Source organism: Nylanderia fulva, unplaced genomic scaffold (genome assembly GCF_048542155.1).
Source record: "Nylanderia fulva isolate GAGA-0341 unplaced genomic scaffold, ASM4854215v1 Scaffold38, whole genome shotgun sequence".
Taxonomy (NCBI): Eukaryota; Metazoa; Arthropoda; class Insecta; order Hymenoptera; family Formicidae; genus Nylanderia; species Nylanderia fulva.
The window spans coordinates 743,050-763,551 of record NW_028190455.1 but is presented as its reverse complement, the minus strand read 5'-3'; the positions used below and the strand labels follow the sequence as shown (position 1 = coordinate 763,551).

Genomic DNA, 20,502 nt, shown 5'->3' with positions numbered 1-20,502 from the left:
TAATTTTGATTTTAATTTTGATTTCATAATATAGGTACCTACACTGAAAAAAATTTGTCAACTTGACTAAACCCTTCAACTAAATTACTATTTTGTTAACTAAATATATATTAGTATTTAAGTCAAATATACGTTTTGTTAGACTTAATATGTTACATTTAAATTAAATATTTTTATATATTCAATTAACAAAATAATATTTAGTTGAAAGGTTTAGTCACATTAATTAACAATTTTTTTTTTCAGTGTATAAATTTATAATACGTAATATTTTGGAGTGAGGCGCTTGTTTATGCAGCCTTTCTTTATAATATATAAATATATTTATGTTTAGATATTTTTATTTAAATTATATACAAATTTATATATATATATTATATAATTATAAATGAAAATAAGTTTCTTCCTTTAGATAAATAGATTTTCTTTTTCCTATCATCGACGCGGGAATTGTATAAAATTGTCACAGCGCGCCATAAAGAATTACAAAGGAAAATTCCAGAAATGAATAAGGCAGCGAAATGGTACGTGGGGTTTGCTGCCGCGATACGATATGTTGGAAAAAGAGGGTATACTGCATTTCGCAAATAAACTTATCCGGCTTATAATTTATGCTCCGCAATATTTTTCGGCCGCGCAATTCTCTCGGCTGTTGCTGCATCGTCGACTATACGCGCGACTATTTAGCAGTCGGATATATGGAGACGCGAATCTGCACACACGAAAACCCGCTGGTTAAATGCACATCGTGGTTGAAAAAAAAGGAGGAAAAAGTAAAATAAAAGAGATCTTTAATACCGGCGTATATATTCAGAGATACGACTACGCGTCGCGTTTCAGGTTCTACGATGATCTAGCCTGCGTTTTACGTACTGCCGTAAATATCATTAATTATCGCGTAATTCAGTCTTATCGGTCATTACGTGCAAATCTTATTTGATGGTCGCTAATTTCAGCGAAAACTACTCCCGCTCTTTATCTTTAGTGCTGCGCCGCGAAACGTATCGCGGAGTAATAAAGCGGAGGCATTTACGCGCACAACTATAACAATGTGTGTTGGAAAATAAAAAATTTAGTGTCTCTTAAATCCGGAGCGGATTTAAATTTGTTTTAAAATAATTGATGTGGAAATGCGATTCGGTCGCTTGCGATTGCAGAAACGGAAACCAGTTTTGTGGTGACATCTGTGCGGCATTTCCGCATGTGGCGGTCTCTTTGTACAGCTGAAATGGCAAGGTGGATCACTGACTTACCGTTATTATATTTACATATATGTATTTATATTGTTCTGTTATATTTCTATTGTTTAAAAAAAGCACTTATTATATACTATACCGTCACAAAGCAAAATCTTCCATCATGCTCAATTTTATGATTGTAATAATGTTACTGCCAGATTAATACACGTTCAGCACACTGAAAAATAATAGCAATCTTGCACATATGCTACATATGCATATTAAGAATTTAATCTTCTTAGTACAGGCTTTCTTTTGAATCCATGTCGTTTCGATGATCTTCGATTCGTCAAATTACGATAACAATGTATTTTTAATTCTCGAATTTGTTCCTCTAAATTCAATAATATAGAAGTCAGCTTCGTGTCACCAATCTCTACATTTTTACCTGTCAAACTGGAAAATAACATGTCATTGCATTAGCAAGATTTAATTTAACCTTGGATGCAATAAGCACAGGCGAATGCACTTTACATAATTTGCGTAATACATACTTGTCATTCTTGTAAAATGTCTTGGTGGCTAACAGAAATAAAGCCTCTACTAGATCGGCGGGAATCTTAGGAGGCGACTCCATGATGAGATGATGATTCACACGATGAAAATAATTTTCACGCGAGAAGAGTGTAATTTTTGTGGGAATGTCGCGTCTCGAGTGTAGAAGCATTCTTAAGCGAGGATGTAGCCAATTGCCGCGGAAGATTCTGTGTGATGTCACCCTCTCCAAATGCGCGACGAATTCCGCTTGTTTCAATAATCGGCGTATGTGGCCCTGATGCGACAACGTTAAATCCGATGCTCTGATTATTCTAATCAATTAAGTATAAGTGCATATCGATAATTAGGTAATTTTTTCATAAGTAAAAACGCGAAAACAAGATTTTAGTTCGTGAATTTGATTCATACCTCCTTCTCGAGTCCTTGAATGTCGTTGACCGCCAAACCAATCATGAGATTGATCAGGACGATACTGGCGAGCAAGGTGAAGGCGAAGAATACGATTCTACTTGTGACCGGTAGGAATGTATCCTTGCCGTTCCCGGTGGTGAACAGCTCTTCGTACTCGTACTCGCCCATCATCATTACCACGGTCCTCACGACAGCCCTCCAGAAATCGCGAAACTGGTCGTTCCCGTGGAACAAAACAGCGAAGCTCAACGCGAATCCGACAATCAGGTAGCCGAACGCCAGGAGAACCTAAAAGGGAGTAAAAAGCTCCGGATGTACGTCATTATAATCGCGAGGATGATGCACGCGGCAAGGGAATCTCAATGGGATGCGTATCGTCGACGCGCCGCGACTTTCAGAGTCCGCACATTCGTCTCCTCTCTGTTTTTAGCCGTACTTATGGTTGAAGAGCTCGTCATAGGAAGCGCGAGTCATCAGTCTGAGTGATCGAATCCGGAGATCGACGATTATACACAAGGATCTCGACGAATCACGCGGTTACATATTACAACATATATTATTTCAATTTTTATAAACAAGCTTGCGCATACTAATAACTAGCGCATACTGATAACTTTAGAAGCAAAACAAGTTTTGATACACGGAAAGAATTTTCTCTTAGAATTTATCTTGAAAATCATAGTAATCATCGGACTATGATATTGGAAAAATTTTATAAGAGATTCTCTAATTAATATGTACCACAATAAAAATTTTACTATGTACCTAGCAAAATTAATCGAACAAATTTAATATCTTATTGTGCAATGGTACATATTAATTTTTTTATTGTGATAAATATTAATCAGAGAAGCTTATAAAATTCTTTCAATATATTGTGCCACGATTAATAAATCCCACTTTAAAAATCATAGCTTTTATTCCACGGATAATGAAAAGAATTGCGCTGGTTACTTCGGCTAACCTTCAGGATGTTCTTTAACACCGTGGAGAACATGAGCGCGTAATATCCCCACATTGGAACCCGACCGATTAACAGCATCATTTGCATCCAGCTAAGCAAGATTGCGATGCTGATGGAATGCAATATCCAATGTGCGCAATGACGAGACTCAATTTCTTCCTTCGAGCACTTTGCGATCTCGCCAGCTATCGACGTCACCAACGATAGTGTAGCGCATATGAACGATAACCATGTTTCGAGTTGTCTCAAATAATGTCTGAAATTTAAAAACATATAATTGCACATAGATAAAAACATATAATTGCAACGTTCAGAAACATAGAGAAACGATAACAAAATTGACATAGTATTTTATTTTTGCAAACTATTTTTTAGCAATTAATTTTTTTACAAGGAAAAAATTCAAACAGAAATTTATTGCCAATAAACACTGAAAATTATAATTGTAAAAATCGTGTAGTAAAAAAGATAAAAAGAAAAAATAAAATAAATTTAAAAACCTCTATATAAACATATATGCACATAGAATATAATATAAAATTATTAGAAGAAATATTTTAATTACTATCATTATGTAGTTTGTTAAAGTTGTCACAGAAAAATAAACTTTTAAAACTTTTTTAATTTAAAAAATTCTTGATACAGGCTGATTTTATGTGAATAAGCAATGAGTATAAAAATATGAATTTATAAATTAATAAACTAAACGAAATACGTTTATATCAATTCTAATAAAATGCATTATTTAATTGTTGAAAAATGATGGGTATATCAATTTTAAGATCCTCTAACAAATTTTAATTATTTGCACGCATATTTACTTAGGCTCTAGTAAAACTTGAATCATATTGTGAAATAGTAGAAAGCAGGAACAGATCGCAAGAATTCTTCGAGTCACCGCGTGGTCAGTATCGTCCCGTACAAACATTACAGCATAGATCGAGAGGGAAATGACGAAGAACAAGTGTACGAGCGTAAGAATGAAAAAGAGTATTCTTAATCTCGTCCACTTGAGTCTGAGGAACGTCTCCACAAGTGGATGCTGTAATATCGCCAGTTGCGTTATATCCGAAGCTGCGGCTATAACAGCCGTGACTACTGCCATTTGCATCTGGTGCTTCGGAGCCAATATACTGAAGTCGACAGTGATCTTTAACATAAACGTCCCATTCATCAGAACTTAGTAACGGCAGTATATCAAAGAGTGTAAGAACGGACAATATCTGACTATTCGCGTAAGAGTTTCAAGTAATTCTTACATTGTCGTATGTCTCCAGAGGAGAATTATTAGTCGTTTGTATACAAGAATCCAGAATTTCCGTTATAAAGGCCAATGGTCGCGGGATGTGAGCGAATATTGCATCAACGACGGTGATGCCGGTCTTCGTCGTCGCGGATAAGCTAGCTCCGTGCTCGATCAAGGCTCTTACGCACTCGCGATGACCCCGGTAAGATGCCATGTGAAGAGCCGTACGATTGATCTAAGCAAAGAGAAGCCAAGTGTCAGTTTCAATGCAATCTCGTTTATCATCGGAGAGCGAGAAGAGGTATTCAAGAAAATCACCTGATCGCGAGTGTCAATGTTATGAGGCAGCATTGCCTCGAGTAGGACCATCAGTGTCTCAGTGCTCCCTGTACTCGCGACAATATGAAGCGGCGTGCTTCCGGAACTTTTGCACTTATACATCGGCCACGCGCCATTTGACAATAATATCTCTGTCGCTTCCGCGCTGCCCAGCATCGCCGCAGTGATGCAACGCCGTGGTACCTGGCGGAGTTGAGCATGATTGGAAAATATCGAATGATAGAGACGAACGTAGATGCGGCGTAGAGTTTGAATTATATGCAAATTGCATATTTGTTACGTAGGTATTATAATTTTTTCACATTATCAATGCTCTCGTAGAATGTGCAAAAAGTAACAAATATGCAATTTGCATATAATCTGAAGTCTAATACGACGTATACAGGTGTGTGACATATCGTCGTTTTTTTTCGGCGCTGATGCATTCACGCGGGTGAGTTATAAAACCGCGACGATGACACAGCGCGTAACACACGATTGACGAATAATATACCCGTGTCCGGATGAATAATGTTGACGAACGCCTTTGCGGCGACCAGAATCTTGATGATCTCCACGAACTTAGTCATCTCCTTGAGATCATCGCGATCCACCGCGCTACCCGCTAAGAGCAACGGCGTGATGAGGCGCTCGTCCTTAATATTCACGTCTGCGTCGTGTTCCACCAAAACGCGTACGACGTCGGCGTGATTGTTCTTCACCGCCTGGTGCAAGGGTGTCCTTCCCCAGCATACGGGCAAGGGCAACTAAAAGGGAGGGAAGGCGAGAATAAATTTTTTTTTTCTAAATTGAACTTAACAAAATTTTGATAATTATATTCTCGCGATACGAACTTTTCTTCCGACGAAACAAGTCTTTGTCAACGAAGTACACGGCATGTCTTTGGTGCACGAGTAGACCCCGATTTTGGCATCGACGTATCCTCCGCGTTGGAGAAGCCACTCCGTCACGTCGACGCTGCCGCGATGGGCCGCGTAATAAAGGGCGCATCTGCCGATTTTATCCGCGTCGTTTACATCAGCGCCCATTTCGTAGATTCGGTCCAACAGATCTATCCTCCCTTGCCACGCGGCCACCTGCAGAGCTGTCACTTGGAGAGCACCCACCGGACGAATATATCTATTTTGACAGTCGCGCGCTAAAATGTCACTCGCCCGGTCGAACGCGCCGTCCTCGATCGCCAAGACGAGGGCGACGTGATCCGGATCGCATTCTTTCGTCGTCATCTTTCCCTTCGTGTCGACGGTGTGGAATTAATCACGTACTCGCGATTCCCTTAATGCTCGCGAACGACTGGCGCACGACGCGCGCAATTAACGCGGGTATCTAATCGCTATCACAGGCGGATGCGGCACGCAAAGCGGATGTGGTCGTGTTCCTTATTTCGGCGCGATTCTCTTTTAATCATCGCGTGTATATTCCTATACAGTTCCGCGTAGCTCGTAAATAATCTAATTGACATATAATTACACACACGCAGATATGCTTTTTTCCACGTTTACACAGCCGCTATTATGGCGGATAAAGATCGCGTATTCTATTAGTACAGTAGCACGCGCGCACCGTATTGCATCGCTTTGCGAGAAATAAAGATTGCAACGTTGAATTTTTACAGCGACGAATAATTCGCGTGGCCCCGGATATTTGTATATAATCTCGTTAAAATAAATTCCAAAATTCGCAGAGGAATTTTCCACATCGCCCTCCGGCTACGCGGGCGTAGCTGCGCGTGTCTCCTCCCCCGACCCAAATTCCGATAATTAATTAATTTCGTGGGTATCGCGTTGCAGTTTTATGAGTAAATGCCTTCGAAGCGAGTGCATTCCGTCGTTCGATACCTCTCGATACCTCCTGTTCCGTTATATTCGCGCATAACGAAACTATCGATCTGAATACTACGTGAACTATCGGTCTGGCGTCGCGCGGTTTTGATAACGAATTTGTTCGCAATAGAGAGCTAACGGTATTATTTTGCGTTCGAAGAAAGTAACGAACGTATCGAACGAAGCCAACCTCGAGCCCTGCCCGTTAGTAGTTTAGTATCTGATGCACGTACGAAATGTGTCCTGAATGTTCTCCACATTTTTTGTCTACTAATTTTTCGATCAACTTATTGTTAGAATCAATCTTCCTCAGTATATGAAAGCTATTGATATCTCGATATTATTTCTTGAGCAATCACTTTTTTTTAATTGAATAAAGAATCCGTTTGATGAGAGAGAAAATTATTGAATGAGATTTATAGAATCTTGGAACGTAATTTAATTCTTTGAGATATACACAATACCGTCTACAAAATAAAAAGTGAAAGAAGAAAAGAAGGCAATAAAAAATATATATTATTTAACAATTTGCACTTTATATGTGGAATATTTAATAAGTAAACGAACAAAAATATATATATGAACAAAATTAAACTTATATTATTTAAAAAAGTAAAACTCTTCTCTCGACCGTACTAACAAATATTATTTATTAAATCACAACGCTTCGATCCTTCTTTGAGTCCTTATCAAGTGATCTAGATATACATAGAGAAGAAATACAGTACAGAGATTAATACAATAAAAAAAATTACTTCACTTAACAATATTACAAAATAATAAAAAGAAGCGAAACATACTTCTATGTATATCTAGATCACTTGATAAGGACTCAAAGAAGGGTCGAAACGTTGTGATTTAATAAATAATATTTGCCAGTACGGTCGAGAGAAGAGTTTTACTTTTTTAAATTCTGTCTGGCGATTCTCAAATATCTACGTTTTTTTTTATATTATTTATATGCAATTTTAGATTTCTCAGTACTAATATAAACAGCATAAAAAATAGTATTTGATACAAGATTAAAAAAATTGGTTAACGTCTGGAGGCAAAGTCAATAAATGAGACGGTACAGTTTCTGTTATACTTTCACGTAGAGGAAGTAACGCTGCGGAAAGATTCTATCGAGATGCAGTTTATTAATACCAGCTGCTAAAGAATTCCATAAAGCGCGTGATGTACCCAAGGCACCCTGCATATACATATACACGCACGTGTAGATTGCTCGCACATTGGAATTGCATAACGACGCAGGTAACATTTGCCCTGCCGCTTAAAACACACGGCCACGGTCGGGTTCTCGGTTTGTGCAGCCGTTAGCCTTAACACACGTTCACACGCTCAATCAACTGGAGAGAGAGTCGTGTTACCTTGCGGGGCCTCTCTCAGGGCCAGTACGCGTCTGGCCACGCCACTGAGAGCATCCTTCCGTTAGTTGTACGCACGAACGTCTCGTCGGATCAGAAGCCGGTACGCATAACAAGATGCCGAATTGCCCAAAGTGCAACAAACCCGTGTATTTCGGTAAGATGATGATTGTATTACTATGTGACATTTTTCAAACGTCGATGTAATGTCCACATTTTTTCGATGCTACAAAGAGTGGTAGCTTTTGTGCCAATTGTCGTGAACGAAGATCATTATGTGCATACGTTAGCATCGAAATCTGAGCTTAGTGGAATTATATCGAGGAAACCTTTATCTGCAAATCCGATTTCGAGTGATTCTTATACTGTGTTACTATATAACCGAGCTAATTTTTTACATCTTGTTTCTCTGCAAGATTAGGAGGATGAAAAAATGGAAAGCAGCTTAATTTTATTTGCAAAAATATTTCTTACGAGCGTTTCGCAAGCGTGATTACGTAATAAGTTATTGTATCGGTCATTTGGATAGCATAGCGAAGAGACGAAATTATCATGTATCTCATATCTCATATTGATAAAGATGTAATATAATAATCACAATTCACGACTGTAAGCTGTGTGCGTCGCATGATAGGAAAGTTTAAAGTAATTAAAAGTACGTAGAGAATAGGTTGCATTTTTATCTAATATTATATAACTATATCTTTTTATTATTACTATCATTTATCATTGTCTACCAGGAAGATGCGATAAGAATAATATTTGATAATCTGAAAGTAATATCAAATATAAAAAATTGACTCTTATATGCGTGTGTATGTGCTATCTTATTCTGTGTAACATATACTTTTTTAGAGAGAAAAAGAGAGAAAGATTAGTACAAAATATGTACATATAAAGTACACATATAAATATATGTATAATATATAAATACATAAAATATGTTCTCTCTTTTTCTCTTTCTATCTATCTACCTACTTCATATCTGCCTCTATCTGTCTCTCTGTTTATCTTTGTGTGTGCGTTTGAATTCATAAGATTCAAGCCGAACAAAAAAAGCATTGAATATCAGACGAACATAAATACTCTCGAAATGGTAAACCCGCGGTGACGACATCAATGATATCATTAAACGACCTCGGAATCCACCTTGGCAAATATTATGTCAAGCCTTTCCACTGTATTCAAGACTCGGGCTTACTACAAGTAGATAGAGTGTGAATGAATAATCCAATCAGTTTCTACAAAACAAACTTAATCTGCAGTTGTAACAGAAGCTGCCACCTGTACGAGAGAGACGTCGCGGATTTACATGAGATTGAGTTCGCAGCGTAACGTTTCGTTTCCGTTTCGTAACGAATGACTTCTGCGCAGTATTTCGTCGATGCAATTTCCTTCTACGATTCAGACGACCGTTATCGACGATGATTTTCGAAAATAAAGGAAACGACGACCTCGAAACCTCCTTTAAACGCGCCGCAATAATATTGCACAGTTACTTGTACTATTGTAATTAGTAGTCTGTGAAACGCTGTACATGTGATAACGTTATCTACTAGCCGAGTGTGCACTTTGAGACATCGTAGTTGTGTTCGACCGCAAAACAATGCAGATGGACAGTTATTGTACGCATTCACCTGCAAAGTCCAAGGTTCATCTCTTTAAAACAAGAATCGAAAAGAATTTTACATATATGTATATTTTCGATGCGCTTCTTTCCATCGATATAAACAAGGAATATATAATAGAGTCCACGCGCTAGTTTCGCAGACATGCATTTTTAATTGAGCTCTTCTCGCGAGAATTTTTGCAAGTCCGTTGATCCTAACGGATTGACTGCATTTTTCACGCGGCGCGAATAAACATGCGAAACGAAAATATCGCAAGTTGACGAGTTGGAGAAAAAGAGGCACTCCCTTTCCGTGTAAAACGCTTGAAAACGAATTTCGAGCCATCGGAATTCTTTCACGCTACTAGCAGTTGAATTACATATTGCATATATCTGCATTTGCCAAATCCAACTTCTTCCGTATACGTAAAATTCTACGTACGGCGCAGAGACACATATAATGTACGCTAATTCAAAAGGAGAACCGGGTGAAGGAAAAATCGTGACGCGAGGAGATACGATGGTAGGATGAGAGCAAGAAAACTGCATCGGGCAAAGTGCAACACGACGATAAACTGTCCAGCCGTGAGGACAACACAAAGGAAACGCGGTCGGTATATCGTATGCGCGCGCGCGCGTACAGGTACTAATAAGAACAACACAGACGCAGCATGAAACAGGTTTGCAAAAGAATAGCTGGGTCTCGTGATATACGAAAAGGTAGAGGAAGAGAACCCGGGTGAAGAGAGGAGGTAGTCGGTCGGGGTTTACCCGCCGCAACCCCCGCTGCCGCGACCGGAAAGGAGAAGGGAACGTGATGCGAGATCTCCGAGGGGTTTATCTGGGGTACCCCGAAGGGAAGAGGCACTGGGGGAAGGGAGATACGATGGTTGCGGACGGCGATTTGAAAAGAAACGAGCGTGGGCGAGGATCGTGATGAAGGCAGGAGACTACTCGTACGAGGGAGAGAAAGAAATGAGACGGGATGTAAGAGAAACCACGGCGAAGGTTGGCGGGAACCTATGCAATCAACGCAGCGGCGTCGATTGTTCGGTTCTCCGGGCTCCGCGATCCGCGTTCACGGCACTGTCTCCGCCTTTTCGCGCGCGGCGAATGTGCCGCTGACGATTATGCACCCGCTTCTCTCCGTCGTCAGATAATTAGGAGTTAATTAACTAATGGCCCTTTATGCGCGCACCCTTCTTACCCGCGATATATATATGTATATATATATATGGTATATATATATACACACACACTGCTCGCGTTCTCTCTTCTCTCTCGTCGTACGTTCACCATTTTCCTCATCCTCCGTTGCACATCTCGCGCTTTCACCGATGCACCCTTTCCTCCTTCCCGATGCAAGCCCATTGCGCTCTCGTCTCGTCATTTTCCAATTTCCCTCGCTGGCGCCACCGCCCTTTGTGCTCCTCCTTAGACACGGTAGTGGAGCGTTTGAATGCAACCATCAGTCCGCTGCGGTTTTCTCTTGCCTTTTTTCTCTCTCACTCTCTTTGTCCTTATCGCGAGGTTTGATACGCCCGCATATGCGTGATATGTCGTTGCGAAGGAAAAAGGAAAATTGTCTTCGGCTTTCGAGTCTTTTGTCGAGTCGCTGGATACGTACGAGTTATAAAATAAGGGAATTAGAGAAGTTAATGAAATGTCAACTCATAGGCTGAAATTCGTATGTGCCATGATAAATCATATAAACGGAGAATTATCAATATATTTAATCTCATACACGGTTTAATTATTATCAGGAGAATCATTGAGAACTCCCGAATAGCGATATTTATTCATTCAAAGAATGCATTGATGAATTTACAAATAGAATCGATAATCTAATATAAATTTAAGATGAAAAATATATATGCAAACAATAAATAACAAAAGATGTTTAAATATCTTAAAATTACTAAACGTAAAATCTTCAGCATCTCAAAAAATATAATCTAAATGATACTTGCATTTTTGCTCTTTTGTGTCACTTTATCTTTCTCTCAAGCATCTTATGATAACGAGGATGTATCTTTTGTATGCACATTCCGATGCAAATTTCCGTAGATGCATCTGGGAGTTAACTGTGGTATATGTATAATGTAACTCGTATACGAGGGAGATGTAAAGATTTTTTTTTTTTTTTTTTTTTGAATCTACGAACGATGCAAAATCCTTTGTGAAATACGCCCCCAGAATCTTTCGCTTTCGCACCTGTAATAAATAACATACGCCGATTGATTCCATCGGGACTTTGACATTGGATTTTCTAATTACGAAATTGCTAATGGAAAGGTTTCACCCATTTCTCATTCTCACCATCCACAATTCAGACGATGCATTCAATCCACTTGGGACTTCCAGTTTCGCTGAAAATAAACGATGCAATACTGTTTTAGCTAAATTATTTTGTCATTAAATTTTAATATTACTTTCTTTCAAATCTCATTTTATTTCTGCTATTGCAAATATGCAAATTGTATTTAAATAATAACATTATCATTCGATATATCCCATCCTTTGTAGTTAATATGTATACCCACTAATTCCTGCTTTCTTCACAGTGATTACTCTTGCTGCGTCGACAAACGCGCTTAGGAAGCGATACGCTAATGTGGTTTTCGCATTAGCGTAGGAAGATAAAATTTAATATGGAAAGCGCGGCCAGTTCCGCCGCGGTGAACCGCCTTTTACGTTACACCGGGACGCGCGTTAACATTCATCTTGTGTTGCAGCCGAGAGGAAGACGTCCTTAGGCAAAGATTGGCACGGTTCGTGTTTACGCTGCGAGAAATGCAATAAGACCCTAACACCCGGGGGTCATGCCGAGCACGAAGGGAAACCCTACTGCAATCACCCTTGCTATGCAGCCCTGTTCGGTCCAGGAGGTAAATGGAAAGCTTCGCGTTGCGCTTCGTTTCCCCTAAAACTGCTTCATATTCAAAACCCTTCGCGGAATGTCGTCGTGTCCTCTGCACTTGATGTATTAAATTACTGTATATATATATATATATATATATATATATATATACACACATATATATCATCCTTATTCCATTCGTTTATATGCGCATCTCATTGCATTTTCTGCCATCTTCAAATGATTTTTTTTCACAGCTTCCGATATAATAAAGGAGATTCATCTAATTAATCGTTATGTAATTACAGGATTTGGACGCGGCGGTGCTGAAAGTTACATTTACAATAAATAAAATATAAATTTAAAGGCAACATTATCTTTTTTAAGTTATACAATTGTACAATTTTGAACACAAGGAGCAGATATGCAGTTAAATATAAGATAAAGTGACCATTCCGGTTATTTATACGTAAATATCTCTATTTTTTATAAAAATGTTTGGAGAATGTGTATGTGTTATTAAATATACTGTATAAGATATGTTCAATGAATGTGGGCTATTAAATATAACATTAATTATATCATATAGCATACTATATACCATACCTACCCAGCATACGTATATTATAATATTTATGTTATTTTATTATTATTTCTATAATAGCATATTTTGTAGTTTCGTGCTCTACATAATATATAATAAAATATAAAGTATAAGAGAATTACAAAATATTATTATCATAACTATTATTATTAATTTTATACAACTGTAAGCTGTTTTCTTATTCCGAATTGACATGTATTCCTGACTAATATATGCATTCTCTTCTTTAATTCTCGGATCATTATGATCTGTCGCATTTCCTCGTTCAAAAATTATAAAAGTTTGTCACTTCTTTCCAGTGTCTATCAAACTACTTCCTGCAGTTGATCTGTCAATCCTCAGTGGTTTAGATATCATTCTGAGATATTATAAAGATATGAATAAATAAATAAATATATAGTATATAAAAGATGTTAGAACCACTAAAGCACCCTTTTTGCTATTCTCTGGGTTGCTGCCTTCTTGCTTCTATTTTATTATAAACAATTTATTTATATTAATTTATATTAATTATTTTATTTATAATCGTATGTGAATAAAAATGTATGAAATATATTTGTCGAATAACTAAATGAAACATTGGCGAAATATTACATTTTATTGATGTTTCGGATTTTCTTCTCGCATTCTTTTCTTATCTTTTTCGCATCTTTATCTCTAAACTACATCTTTAAAAGGCACGCTCGAGTAAGCACCGCTCAACCGAATAAGGTATCACATTACATGTCCGTCTGTCATCGAGTTGCTTATCGCGGTGATGTATGATCCGTTTACCGCTCACACAAATGTACTTCATTCATTTTTACTCACACATGCGATTATAATGTCGGTGTAGTTTTTCGAGCATTGGCATTCTGGACTTTCTTCTCTTACTCTCTTTGTGTATCCTCCTTGCGTTATCTCTACTTTTTTTAAAGACATGCTCGAGTGAGCACCGCACGACTTTGACGAAACTCGATACACAGATAAAATCTAAAAAAGATATGCCGACACTTTTTTCACAACTTTCATTTTAATTGTCACACATCACACCTAAGATGTGAAATCGTTTCACTACTACATGTCCATCTGTCATTTCTTATCGCAGTTATTTATGTTTTAATTCAGAATAACTCATACTGATGTATTTTATACATTCACATACGTGATTATAATGTCGGTGTAATTCCGAGCATTTTCTAGCAAAGAAATAAACATATATATCATTTACGTCCTGTTTCAAGCAAAGATTATCTCTTATTAAATCGTCTTGTGTTTTTTTAATGTATACATATATGTGGACATATTTGTATTATATATTTATTGTAATTATATTTTATAATTTCTGATATGATATTCTCTTTAAGAAATTAAAAAAGAACTTGTACTAAAAGAAAGAGTTATAATAAAAATTTTATCTCCCGGACAGTATCTTTGTCTTAACGAAGGCAAGGCTGGATGAATAGGTTTGAGTATTCTAATGAACCAGAGAGCAGTAACGTAGTTATCAGTAGGGTCATTCATACTCTGTTCAAGTTGAAGGGAAAGAGACTAAGAGAGATATTCGTTATATAAATAAATTATATATTTATTATATTTCTATATATATATCTAAACATGATAACAAATCCTTCTCTTGAAAGAATGAAATGTTTAAACCTGATAATTGATGGTTGTGGAAGATAATTAGGAGAGAAAGGAAGAAGCATTACAGATCTTGGGACGAAAAAATGTGACAGGCCATCCCAGACAAGAATAGGATGTGTTAGTCAGGAATGCGTGGTGATTAAGAACGAGAAGACAACTTCGAGCTGTATAAAATTTGCTAATAATAATATTATACTGTTATGAAAACTATTATGCTGGTATAAAAACTATAATAAAATAATGTAAAAACCTTTACTGTATTAAAATAGAACATTTGAAAGTATATATTTTATATATACAATAACATTTGAAATAGTTTTCAAAATTTATATTCTTCAAGCATTTTAATGTTTTATATACTGATCTTTCAGAAAGATCAAATTGTGATTTTTATTTGATTATTTATATTGTATATTTTATTTATATTGATTTTATTTACATTGTATATTAATCCATACGTACACCTTTTAATTGATTAAAATATCATATAACGATAATATAGGGAATGCAGGATTTGTGATTCATTAATCTGCATAAGGCTAATAAAAGAGGAATGTACATTTACAGCTGTAGATTCGTTGCCATCAGAATTGAAAAGGACTGAAAATAAACAATTTTTATATAAAAATAAGCGATATATGTATACAAAATTTTATTGTTTCTTATAATTGAATAAAATATTTTTAGAAAATTTTATATCTTACTATTATTCATATATAGCTCATGTGCCTGCAACTAGATGTCACTACATGTATCTCCTCTTCTTTTCAAATATTTAATCAATTTTTATATTACAGTTTTAGAGATATAAATATCAAGCTTAATATGTATACAAATCAAGATACTGATTTTAAACGCGTTATAAACAATTAAAACGTGTTATAATAATCAGATTTTATTATATCTATAGCCATTTTAATTTTACTATATCTAATATAATTTTGCGATAAGATTTATAATTTTATTTATTATCTCTAATGTTTATCTTTTACAATATTATAGTGCGATTAATAAAAAATTATTTTCCTCTTTAATTAATTATCTTTAATATAACTAGATAACTTATGAATTGGAGAAAAATCACTTCAAAAGAGAACTATTTTTAAAAAGATCTTTTTGCAGATATTTCTGATTTTTGCAGTACAATAATTAGTTATTTAATTAAATAATTATATATATAAAATGTTAAATCTTAAAGATATGTTTCTTGCAAAATATAAGTATTATTGAAGAAAGATGAAGGTATGGGTAATTAAACATAGAAGTAGAGTTCATATAAACATTTATTTATTGAAAATATATAATATATAATAAAGGGAAGATGAAGGTGACACGAGAGAATTAAATGTAGACCATACCACGTTCATATAAACCTCATATTTATTTAAAAAGGATGTACAGAGTTTTGTTTGCAAGTATCAACAGCGAGACTCGGCAAGAGCGGCGCACGGAACAAGAATATCACACGGGAGACAAAAACGACGAGATAAAATGAGACAATTATAATTGTGTGCTTATTAAAAATGCGCGGCCGCGGCGTCTTCGAGTCAAAATCTCACAGAGATTCGCGAGTCTACAATTTGCGCGGACAAATTAATGTATTTCGCCTATCACTCGAATGCCGCGCACAGTCGTTTATCTCTCTGCCTTTTTCCACACTTAATTTTTCAATATAATCATGTTTCATCGACTGCTTTTTCTCCTATGGAGGCTAGAAAACGTTTACTGCAATAATATTGCTCTCTCGACGGGTTCTTTGGCAAAACTTATTACACATAGGTCATCATTACAATTAATAAATAATAAAGGCATTAAATAATAATATAATAAAGATGTGTGTGATGATGATATAATAATAATAATAATAATATAATAATAATAATAATAATAATAATATAATATAATAATAATAATCGTGATAAAATAATGAAAATAGTGAAAATAGCAAATAGAATAAGAATTTATATATATAATCAGCGTCATTACAATAATAGCAATAAAATAACAATGTATAAGTACGCAATAATCAATCGCGGGATAATCGTACCGAGCATCGGACGCAATCATCCAGCCGATATTTAGTTGCACTCAAGATGCAAACATACATTTCGTATTCGCACGCGTTGAATATCGCTCCTCGAACTTTTCTGAAAATTTCTTTGTGTCTCCCGTTCGGCGATACCAAACTGAGAATATTGTGTCATCGGGATTTATAGAGAGCGCGAAAGAAGGAAACGATAGCAATCTCTCAGCGTCATATTTTTTTCTGCATCTACGTTTTTACCTTCCCGCACGGTTTCGTATCACCCTATTGTTTTAATTGTATAACATCGCGATTTTTGCCTTAATTCGATTAGCAATTTAATGATTGCATTTGCAATCGCTAAGTACGATCGCTAATTACCTTTATTTATCAAAATATAAGTTGCTAAAGAGCGTAAAGCAAAAGACGGTGGAGACGAAAACGTTTGATCCTCGCAAGTACGGTATCTAATTATCGGGCGAAAGGCGATTGACACGGACGGAACATCGCGCGAGAGATTCGGAAAATTAAGCCAATTGGCTGGGATCGATAATTTCGATTTCGCGAGCGCGCTTTGGATCGACGCTAACGAGTTGAAATAAAAAAAAAAAAAAATATGTCTTTTACATCGACGTGTTTAATATTAGAGACGATACTTGCCTTTGAATTTACCTCAAACATATTGCAATATTTTGTTCGCTAGCGCACTTTTTTTCTTGAGTATCTTGTGTGTACATGTGTGTATGTATATGTGTGTGCGCGCGTGCGTGACTAGAAATTGTCGGATTAAGTATCGCCAAGCAATTTCCGATCTACAATATTATGCGGCGGACTGGCTGAATTAATTCGAGACGCATGAAATTGGTAGCGCGTGCCGCTGCCGAGGCGTCAATGATTAGCGCGATTATTAAATCGGGAAACTGCGCGCGCGTGCTCTCTCGCGCGAGCGTAATTTCTCATTAAAAATCACCGACGCCCGGCCGCTAATTGCGCCTTCGTGATAATCTTCTCGAGGCGCGTTCCGCCCGACGGCGAGCGGGAAGCAGTACGACTTCCGCTGCAAAGCGGAAGCGCGTCGAACGGAACGGAGGAACGAGCGTGATCGCCGGGCCGTCGAGGAAATGTCCATGCGCCGACTTGCGCTAATTACCACGAATACGAATGCTCTCCATACAATAGTGCTCGATATCCTGCTGCGATTCGCGTACTTACCTTAACAAAAAAAAATTTAATCGAGCGTTTGAATGAATTATTCGGGTGAGAGAGAATGCCACCTTTAAATTTCAAAAATTGTTCAAGAGCTATCTCCTTGATTTTTCGCAAATATTATAATTCGTGATTTTCTTTTCTAATTAGAAACTCTACGTCGATCCTGTACACGCCACTTGCGATTACGCGTGTATTTATCCGTGCGGAAAGGCCGCTCAAAACCGGCACGCTTTTTGCCGCACGCTGCGCGACGTGCTCGTTCGTTCGACTATCCGCGTTACGTGTATCAATGCCTGATGTGCGTGCTGCGTGCATGGGTGGTACGCGTGTGAGACATATGTACGTGCATTGTGTTTGTGGATTTACTCGCGCATGTGTGTGCGTGTTGATGGGTGTATGCGTGTGTATATGTGTGGTCTTTGGTTTCTACAAAAAATATATATAATATCCTTAACAGTAGTGATCGTTACGTCGACTCCTGATTTAAAAATCTCAAACTTATCGAGTTATACTCTACGATACTCTTAAGGGATGAGGAGGAAGGGTTCGTCGTGCCTACGGGAGAGAATAAACGTGCCATCGGGGCGCTTGACTTTTTTGTTTACACGGATCATATATATATATAATATATATATATATTTTTTGTATTCTTATTTATATATGTTCAATTTATATATATTTACATGGTCGCGGCGGGGCCACGTCTTGCTGACGCAAGCGCGCGCTCGCGTGGACCATCGCGCGGAAATTACGCTAACTGAGGATCATTAAATTAAACTACCTATCGCCGCACGCTCTGTCCAGAGAGCCGCGGCGATGTCGTGTTTTCGACGCGATCGGCTCTTCGAGATCCACTCGCGTCACCGCTAATTGCCGGCCAATTTACGGAGTCGATCGATCGACGATTGTTTTTTTCTCGAATCACGACGGAAATAAATAAAATGCAGAAGACGGATATTTATATACTCGTAGCGACATGAAACAGCAGCAACGCGAGGGAACTCGATACGTCAATGTCGACATGATCGACGTCATTCGCATCAACTTCGTTTTTACCTGGTATCACATCGCGCGCTTATCAAATCAAAATTCTCAAGTCCTTCCTCCGCGACGAGATTCAGAGAGTGTCTAGATTCTAGAAGATCTCTTCAACGTCACTAGATTTTACTAGATTTTCCATCTCGAATCTTTCTCTCCAATCTCGCGCTTCCTTTCATCTTTTTCCGCTGCGCCCTCGATCCTTCGGATGAATAGATTCCACATGCGAACCTTTCACCGCGCGTTTTTCCCGATTTCGCGGTTGAATCAGAGATCATTGCTTAATTTCGACGTGGTGTCTCTTCGTGATATGGCGCCCGAGCCCGCCGTCTCCCCGCCGATCGCCGAGAGGACACTCGGCCAGAGGCCGTTCCCTCCGGTATTCGCGCGGTTCGACCATCAGGCGAGATAGAGGTCCGTCGGCGTGACGGAGGTGTGGTCCGGCTTGGTGCACGCGCTTCCGGTCGGCGAGGCCGCGCTAGCTCCGCTGCTAGCCCTGGTCGCCGCAAGGGGCGAACGGCTGGCCACGTCGGCGCTACTCTCCGGACCACCGCCGGTGCAACCACCACCCTGCTGCGACGTGTGGGTGGACGTGTCTCCGTTGCAGTAGTAGTACGTGGAGTCTGGAACAAGATATTGGACGATTTCACGTTCGTCGCGGTTAGAATCTGCGAGTCTCTCTTTCTCTCTCTTTCTGTGTCAATATAGTCTACATTCCTGCTTTATGCATTTCCTTGTCGTGTTTTTTTGTTTCTTAATTCCGCGAGATTTGTAATTAACGTATTCGCGCGAAACGCGTTTGCGCGCATCTCAATTTCTCTCGTCTCGCGCGCAATTTACAGCTTCACCTTGCATATTCAAGCGATTTTCCCCCGCAACGACGTTTTCCCGCGCGCGGAATTAAAATGGTATAAATTGCTTTCCGCGGTGCACACCTATCTAATTTTCGCGTTTAATTATAGCGCCTCACGTAACGCTCGCGTGGAATATCGGGAACGAGAAGGAATATAAGTTGAGCGTGCGCGCCGACAGAAGAAGGGGAGCGAGAGAGCGCGTTGCGATATCGCGAGCGGATCTGCGTTACGTGTTACGGATTAGTTGTGTATCGCGTGTCCGATATATACAGGGAGAGAGAAAAGAACGGTTTATTATTCTATTCGCTGCTCTCCGCACGCGCGCGTTTCTTCTTTATATGTATCCCGCGGGGGAGAGAGGCAGGGAGAGGTATCGCGATCTTTGCAGATAGTGCATAATCTCGTGTGTTACGAAGGATTGAATCGGAGTCGAATTATGCGACGTACGGAACTGGTAGCTCGATGTTATCCGACACGAATCCGCGTAATTGTCAAATATAATTGAAAGGGGTGTAACTCGGAAAAGTTGCATAATCGACGGCGCTGGTCCGGGAGAGAAACAACATCTGCAGCTGCCGTGTACATTCGATTCATCCCTAATCTAATCGGTACTCATACTCACTGTTTACTTACTGAGCAACCCGCTTGTCGCTGCTCCATAACCGTAGCCGCTATAAGGTGCACTCGAGTACTGGGAGTACGCAGCGCTGTACGCGTAATCGCCGCCACCTGAACAAAAGTCGACGATAAGCTGATTAGCGCGTGTTGACAGACAGGGTTGACGGACAGTTTC

At 38.4% G+C, this 20,502-nt stretch overlaps 3 protein-coding genes across 5 annotated transcripts in view; 1 reads left to right on the top strand and 2 right to left on the bottom strand.

Moving 5' to 3' along the window:
- Positions 1-394: 394 nt before the first annotated feature.
- Positions 395-6,364, bottom strand: LOC114930354 (transient receptor potential channel pyrexia). Of its 2 annotated transcripts, XM_085485578.1 has the most exons (10): positions 5,530-6,364; positions 5,179-5,442; positions 4,676-4,879; positions 4,371-4,592; positions 3,933-4,261; positions 3,112-3,367; positions 2,145-2,435; positions 1,733-2,010; positions 1,336-1,634; positions 395-1,223 (listed from the first exon to the last, which is right to left on the bottom strand). In XM_085485578.1, the coding sequence occupies exons 1-9, from the start codon at positions 5,920-5,922 to the stop codon at positions 1,460-1,462; spliced, it is 2,412 nt and encodes an 803-aa protein (XP_085341704.1). In that variant the 5' UTR covers positions 5,923-6,364; the 3' UTR covers positions 395-1,223; positions 1,336-1,459. The 2 variants fall into 2 exon arrangements, with proteins under 2 accessions (XP_085341704.1, XP_029157956.2); XM_029302123.2 differs by lacking the exons at positions 395-1,223; positions 1,336-1,634; positions 5,179-5,442; positions 5,530-6,364 and having other exon boundaries at positions 1,779-2,047.
- A 1,456-nt stretch (positions 6,365-7,820) lies between these two features.
- LOC146722038 (cysteine-rich protein 1) lies at positions 7,821-12,936 on the top strand. Of its 2 annotated transcripts, none has more exons than XM_085485580.1 (3): positions 7,821-8,043; positions 12,231-12,383; positions 12,664-12,936. In XM_085485580.1, exons 1-3 carry the CDS (start codon positions 8,004-8,006, stop codon positions 12,705-12,707), a joined length of 237 nt encoding a protein of 78 aa, XP_085341706.1. In that variant the 5' UTR covers positions 7,821-8,003; the 3' UTR covers positions 12,708-12,936. The 2 variants fall into 2 exon arrangements, with proteins under 2 accessions (XP_085341706.1, XP_085341707.1); XM_085485581.1 differs by lacking the exon at positions 7,821-8,043 and adding an exon at positions 8,868-9,511.
- Positions 12,937-15,947: 3,011 nt separating this feature from the next.
- sv (paired box protein shaven) overlaps positions 15,948-20,502 on the bottom strand; it is a 145,343-nt gene continuing 140,788 nt past the window's right edge. The window contains exons 13-14 of the mRNA XM_085485594.1: positions 20,343-20,438; positions 15,948-19,478 (exon numbers count right to left, since the gene is read on the bottom strand). Coding sequence (XP_085341720.1) covers positions 19,255-19,478; positions 20,343-20,438 — 320 coding nt within the window. The 3' untranslated portion in view covers positions 15,948-19,254. The remainder of the gene's footprint in view (positions 19,479-20,342; positions 20,439-20,502) is intronic.

Coding starts and splice junctions, on each gene's coding strand:
- LOC114930354 (XM_085485578.1), bottom strand. CDS start 5,922: ATGACGACGAAAGAATGCGATCCGGATCACGTCGCCCTCGTCTTGGCG. Junction 4,880..5,178: donor CGGACACGGGTATATTATTC/GTCAATCGTGTG, acceptor CAACTCCGCCAG/GTACCACGGCGTTGCATCAC. Junction 2,011..2,144: donor TTCAAGGACTCGAGAAGGAG/GTATGAATCAAA, acceptor TTGTCGCATCAG/GGCCACATACGCCGATTATT.
- LOC146722038 (XM_085485580.1), top strand. CDS start 8,004: ATGCCGAATTGCCCAAAGTGCAACAAACCCGTGTATTTCG. Junction 8,044..12,230: donor CAACAAACCCGTGTATTTCG/GTAAGATGATGA, acceptor CTTGTGTTGCAG/CCGAGAGGAAGACGTCCTTA. Junction 12,384..12,663: donor AGCCCTGTTCGGTCCAGGAG/GTAAATGGAAAG, acceptor ATGTAATTACAG/GATTTGGACGCGGCGGTGCT.